General features: G+C 59.5%; 1 protein-coding gene across 5 annotated transcripts; it reads left to right on the top strand.

Annotated features, from left to right (window-relative positions):
* The first annotated feature begins 203 nt into the window (after positions 1-203).
* Positions 204-3,855, top strand: HSD3B7 (hydroxy-delta-5-steroid dehydrogenase, 3 beta- and steroid delta-isomerase 7). Of its 5 annotated transcripts, XM_060649045.2 has the most exons (8): positions 238-348; positions 693-860; positions 1,071-1,226; positions 1,473-1,581; positions 1,890-1,989; positions 2,150-2,312; positions 2,803-3,188; positions 3,579-3,855. In XM_060649045.2, exons 2-8 carry the CDS (start codon positions 695-697, stop codon positions 3,582-3,584), a joined length of 1,086 nt encoding a protein of 361 aa, XP_060505028.1. In that variant the 5' UTR covers positions 238-348; positions 693-694; the 3' UTR covers positions 3,585-3,855. The 5 variants fall into 5 exon arrangements, with proteins under 5 accessions (XP_060505027.1, XP_060505029.1, XP_060505030.1 ...); XM_060649044.3 differs by having other exon boundaries at positions 204-338; positions 689-860; positions 2,803-3,855; XM_060649046.3 differs by having other exon boundaries at positions 213-338; positions 2,803-3,855.
* The last annotated feature ends 2,198 nt before the right edge of the window (positions 3,856-6,053 follow it).

Genomic DNA, 6,053 nt, shown 5'->3' with positions numbered 1-6,053 from the left:
CAAAAGGGAAGGACTGACATCATGCAGTGGCAATGAGGTCACCCCACCTGCTCCATCCTCAGTAGCCACCCAGCTGGTTCTGGCTTCCCCAGCCCCTTCCCCAAGTTCTTTGCTGGAACCAGATGGCAGTGGAGTACAGAGTGGCCACCAGGGGGCGCCCTATGGCAAGAGTGCGGGGGACAGAGGGGTGGAGGCTGGGCTGGTGTCTGTTCCTGGAATGGGCCAGGAGGGAGGAGCAAGCGGAAGGGGACGGTGTGTTGGTCGGCTGGCCCAGGCGCCGAGAGAAGAGGGTCCCTCCTCCGGTGGCCAGTTTGGGCACCCTGGGACTGTGGCTGCAGGTAGGCAGAGGTGATGCCGGGGCCCACGGGCCCCTTTCCCTAGTTACAGTCTTCCCCATCTCCCTCTCCCTTCCTTCCCAGCCCCTTAACTCCTACCCTCCATTTTTGTCCCAGAACCTCCCCCTCCAGCTCAAACCCTGAGCCCTTCCCAAATGCCAGGCCCTCCCCCTTCTTATCTCACTAACTGCAGTCAGAGGGTGGGTTAGCCTGGCCGCTGCAGCCTCCAAGAGCAGCTCCGGCCCCTGGATCGCTGATCCAGTCCACTGGGCCAGAGGCCCTGTCTAGGAGTAACAGGTGAGCTGCTGGCACCGGGGTAGGTGATGGCAGGCAACTCCGGTTCTCCTCCCCAGCCAGGCATGGCAGACTCTGCGGAGACCCGGAAGCTGGTGTACCTGGTCACAGGTGGCTGCGGCTTCCTAGGGGAGCATGTGGTGCGGATGCTACTGCAGCGGGAACCCCGGCTCTATGAGCTGCGGGTCTTTGACCTGCACCTGGGTCCCTGGCTGGAGGAGCTGAAGACAGGTGATCGTGGAGCAGAGGGAACGGGGGTGGTGGGTGGACTCCCTTTGCCGTGGTGGAAAAGATGATGCCTGTTTACGTCTTCCGGTGCACATGGATGGGATGAATGAGTCACGCTGGGAACATGTGGCTCCCGAGGGTGTAGGCTGAACCCAGCAGCTGGCCGGTGGCCCCAGCTCTGACACTGCCTCTGCCTGCTCCTATCCCTACCAGGGCCCGTGCAGGTGACCGCCATCCAGGGGGATGTGACCCAGGCCCATGAGGTGGCAGCGGCTGTAGCTGGAGCCCACGTGGTCATCCACACAGCTGGGCTGGTGGATGTGTTTGGGAGGGCCAGTCCTGAGACCATCTATGAGGTCAACGTCCAGGGTGAGGTGGCTGTTTGTTCCCCACCCCCTCTTTGACCTTGACTTCTGTGATCCTCCTGTGGAAACCTGTCCTCTGGGTACTCCTGCCCCTGTAATAGCAGGTCAGCAGCCCTCACTGACCCGCTGTGGGACCTGGGGAAGGAAGCCACGGGCCCTCACCCAAATTGGGGATGGGGGTGGGTAGGAAAGATGCAGAGAGGGAGGAAGTTTTAGCTCGGGTACACCCTCTCCCCACCACCTCTCCCAGGCACAAAAAACGTGATTGAGGCTTGTGTGCAGACTGGAACACGGTTCCTGGTCTACACGAGCAGCATGGAAGTTGTGGGGCCCAATATCAAAGGCCACCCCTTCTACAGGTAAGCTGAGGTTCCCCTTGATACTGTAAGAGCCCCATCTCCCCTCAGCATTAAGACCTTTCCCTCTCCCCAGGGCACCTGGGTGGCTCAGTCGGCTGAGGGTCCCACTCTTGATCTGGGCTTAGGTCGTGATTTCACGAACCCTGAGGTCGAGCCCCACATCGGGCTCCGTGCTGGCAGCATGGAGCCTGCTTGGGATTCTCTTTCTCTCTGCCCCTCCCTGATATCTCTCTCTCTCTCTCTCTCTCTCTCTCTCAAAATAAGTAAAACATTAAAAAAAAAAAGAATTTTCCCTCTCCCCCAACTAGGGGCAATGAAGACACCCCATATGAAGCAATACACAGACACCCTTACCCTTGCAGCAAGGCCCAAGCTGAACGGCTGGTCCTGGAAGCCAATGGAAGGAAGGTGAGACAGGAGAAGAGACACAAAGTGGGGGTGTGGAGGGCTCCTGGTCAGAGGCAGAGCCAGGGCCAGCAGGACTTTTTTGTATCCAATCTCCAGGTTGAGGAGGCCAGTTCAGGCCTCTGGGTCCTAGGTCTTAGCCGTGCCTGCCTTTTGCCCCCAGGTCCATGGGGGACTGTCCTTGGTGACATGTGCCCTGCGTCCCACTGGCATCTACGGCGAAGGCCACCAGATCATGAGGGACTTCTACCACCAGGGCCTTCGTCTGGGGGGTCGGCTCTTCCGGGCCATCCCAGCCTCTGTGGAGCACAGCCGGGTCTATGTGGGTAAGGCCCAGCCTACACAGCAGGCAGGCTAAGAACAGGGCAGGACCCATGTGGTCCCGGGTGGGCGGTGTGTGCCCTGGCTAGAAAAGGGTGAGCCATATGTGGACCAGAGTAGACGGAGATGCAGGCTTTGCGCCGGCCGCAGAGGAAACTGCAGTTGTGTGAGTTGGGAAGGCTAACGTAGAAAACATGCCACAGGCTGAGGACAGGACTGCAATTACGGGAGCGGCCCCTCCCCAGGAGAGGACAGGGGCAGCATCTACACAGGGCCAACAGAAGAAGTAGCATCCATGCAGGCCGGCCCGGGAGGGCAAGTGGCTACAGGGCAGAGGAGCAAGCACCCTTCACCCGCGCTGTGGTTATGTGGGCGTGCCTACGTGAGCCCACGGAGGGGGTGTGGCTTGGACACGGGCCTGCCCAGGGGAGAGCAGCGTCTGCGTCGTCTCCAGGGCGCTCAGGGGCACATTCGCCTCCCCTCCTCCACTGGCAGGCAATGTGGCCTGGATGCACGTGCTGGTAGCCCAAGAGCTGGAGCAGCGAGCTGCGCTGATGGGCGGCCAGGTGTACTTCTGCTATGACGAATCACCCTATAAGAGCTACGAGGACTTCAACATGGAGTTCCTGGGCCCCTGTGGGCTGCGGCTGGTGGACACCCGCCTGCTGGTGCCCTACTGGCTGCTGATGCTCCTGGCTACTCTCAATGCCCTGCTGCAGTGGCTGCTGCGGCCACTGCTGCTCTACGCCCCCCTGCTCAACCCCTACACGCTGGCCGTGGCCAACACCACCTTCACCGTGAGCACCGACAAAGCCCAGCGCCATTTCGGCTACAAGCCCCTATTCTCGTGGGAGGACAGCCGGACCCGCACCATCCGCTGGGTACAGGCCGTGGAGGGTTCAGCCCCTTAGCAGTGGAGCTGGGGCCCTGGAGCCCAGCATGGCACATCCATCCAGGTCCAGAGCCCTCAAACCCTGGGTGGGGAGGGAAGGCTGCATTCTAGAGCTGGAAGAGGGGTCTGGTGCCACACTGGTTATCCTACAGCTCTCCACAGTTTTAATCCCATGAGCCTTCAGTCCATGTCCTGATGCGTCTAAGTTCTAGGGCAGGGTTTTGGGGCAGGCATGTCTTCACTCTCAACCCAGGCCTGATGGCTGGTTGGCGGATGTCTGATTCCCCTGATGTTCTCAACTGCCCATCCCATTTCTGGCTTTTCGAGCAGGAAGTGAGTAGGAGTTCCATGGGCTTCATGCTGGCTTTCTTGTGTCCAGGTGTGACCCTCAGGCCTGGATTCAGAGTGAAGATACTTTCTGGCTCCTGTCACCACCTTTGGCCCTCCCTCAGGGATCACAGTCCCATTATTTTCAAACACTGATCACCTTTGGACAGCTCTTTTCAATGAAGCCTACGCAAATCTGTGTATTTTCCCTTCTTCCCACCCCTCCACCCAAATTAGTTCCTGCAGTAATGTTCGATCTCGATCTCTGCCTGAGGATGCCCTGGTAATGCTGTACCTGGCCAAGCCCTAGATTAAAGTTCCTTATCCAAGCCTGTGCCCATCTGCCTGTCCAGGTCTCCCTCCCGCCTCCCACCATGTCTCCCCCTTCCCCACGGCGCCCGTCCCGTGTGGGGACAGAAGGAAGTGAGCACACAGCACGCCCGCTGTTGGATTGGTTGCTATTTCTCCCGTCCCACGGGGCCCGACCCGGCCCGGGGTGGGGGTGGGGGTGGGGGTGCTCTGGGGACAGGACATGCAGGGCAGGGGGCGGGGCAGAATTTTCCTGTGTTTTATCCATTTGCAACTTGGTCACCAATAGAGAGAAATGGGACTCTGAGGGCTAACAGGAGAGGGTGGCCTGGCTCTGGGCCCCCAGCCAGGCCCCAGGAGTCCTGTCCCCTCTGGGGAGGAAAGGGAAAGAGCTCTAGAAACCAACGGAGAAACAGGAGGGGCAAGGGCTCATGTCAGCAAACACGGCTACATCACGTGACACGCCAGCGACACGGAAACACACGCCAACGCACACGGCTGCACAGCGGGAAGGGGGCGGTGGGGGGAAGAAGGGAGCCGGGCGCCACCCATCTTGTCCTCTGCGGGGCAGGCTGGGGGGACAGGGTGAATGCATAGAACACATCATGTACACACGCTCAAGGCGTGGCAAGAGCGTGCATCGACCCACAGGCACATGGGATGGACACGCAGTGTGCTTCATGAGAGGCGGGGCTAGGGAGAAAGGGGACGGGGAAGCAGCGAGCCCTGGCCAGGCCCAGGACCACCCACAGGGCACACATGGGCTTGGAGGTCGTAGGTGCACGGAGGGTGAGCAGCACACTCGTCCAAGAACATGCAAAAGCCACCAGCCCCCAGACAACATTCCAGGACACGTACAGACACGGCAGCCAACAAGCAAACACATCATATGACCTGTGGGACTTGCAGAAGGTGGGGCACAGCAGACCCTCGGGGATCCTCTAGTCCAATGGAGACCCAGGAATGGACAGCTATGGGCCTAATACCACTCAAGGAGGCAACAGCATCATTCCAGCCGTGGCTCCACCCTCGTTCTTGTGGCCCCAAGGCTGTAGGAATTCTGGAAACACCGGGGCCACAAGGGTGTCCTGGCTAGGCAGCAGGAAGGAAAAAGGGTGGGGATGCTGGGGCCTGCTCTGATGTCCCCAAAGAAGCCTGAGAGGGGAGCAGGAGGGCTGTAATCAGACACTGGGGCAAACTGCCTGTCCTGAAGAAGGACATTCTTGGAAGGGACAGACAGGCTCCCCTCCTCAACAGAGCCCACCTTGGGGGTTACATATATTGGCGTCACACAGGCAGGGTCAAGCTACTTGAGCTGGGTGAGGGTGGGAGGGGTATTGTGTTCCAGAAGGTCACATCCGCATTGTCTCCCTGTGTCTTTGTCTCTCTCTCTCTCTCTCTCTCACACACACACACACACACACACACACACACACCACATCACATGAAGTGGGACCCCGGGAGACAATCTGCACACACACACCCAACCCTGGGGCAGGGCGTACTTCTTGTGTGTTCAATCCTGTATATGTGGGTCCTTTGCTCATGCATCTCCTGCGGCCCGGCCACCAACCTTACCCCCCAACCCTCCACGCATAGTGCATGTGCTGTCTACACAGTGAGGGAGGAGTGGGCCCTTTCTTCACCCTCAGAAGCTCGGGCCTGTGCCCTCACCTTCAATCTCAACCCAGGGGACGGGCAGGGGGGTGGGGGATAGCTATTGCCAACATTTCGGCAGGGGATGGGTCCTGGGACTCGGCTCACCCTGAGTGGCTGCTGCCAACCGGCCATTCCAGTATTCCTGAAATAACAGTTCCAGTCCCTGAGTCAGAGTCCAGAGTGTCAGATGTGGTGGTGAGGACAAGCCCTGGCCAGTTCGGAGGTAAATGTGTGGAAGGCAGGAATGCCCTAATTTTCGATCTGTCTGGGGTGGCCCTTGACATTCGCCTCGTCAGTAACATTTCCCACAAATAGCCCTTTTGGGTGGCATCTACATGCAAGTGGGTGCAGCCTGAAAGGGCACCACGCCCGTGGGAGCATGCATGTTCCTGTGTGTATGCATGTGCCTCAGTGGGCCCCCCGCACGAGGCCCCCTCAGCCCGGACATGCGTGAGCACACCGAGGTGCACCCGCTCTCAACAAAGGTCTACCCTCTGGCAGAGACACAGAGAAACACAGGCGTGTGGGCACGTGTGCACAGGGGCTCTGAAACCTGGCA

The sequence above is a fragment of the Panthera onca genome, chromosome E3 (genome assembly GCF_046562875.1).
Source record: "Panthera onca isolate mPanOnc1 chromosome E3, mPanOnc1 haplotype 2, whole genome shotgun sequence".
NCBI classification, from domain to species: Eukaryota; Metazoa; Chordata; class Mammalia; order Carnivora; family Felidae; genus Panthera; species Panthera onca.
This window is presented reverse-complemented; position numbering and strand designations above follow the sequence as displayed.

Excerpts from the sequence above, each read along its gene's own strand:
- HSD3B7 (XM_060649046.3), top strand. The coding sequence starts at position 218 with ATGGGCCAGGAGGGAGGAGCAAGCGGAAGGGGACGGTGTGTTGGTCGG. Across the intron at positions 1,990-2,149 it reads TGGAAGCCAATGGAAGGAAG|GTCCATGGGGGACTGTCCTT; the intron begins GTGAGACAGGAG and ends TTTTGCCCCCAG. Across the intron at positions 2,313-2,802 it reads GCACAGCCGGGTCTATGTGG|GCAATGTGGCCTGGATGCAC; the intron begins GTAAGGCCCAGC and ends CTCCACTGGCAG.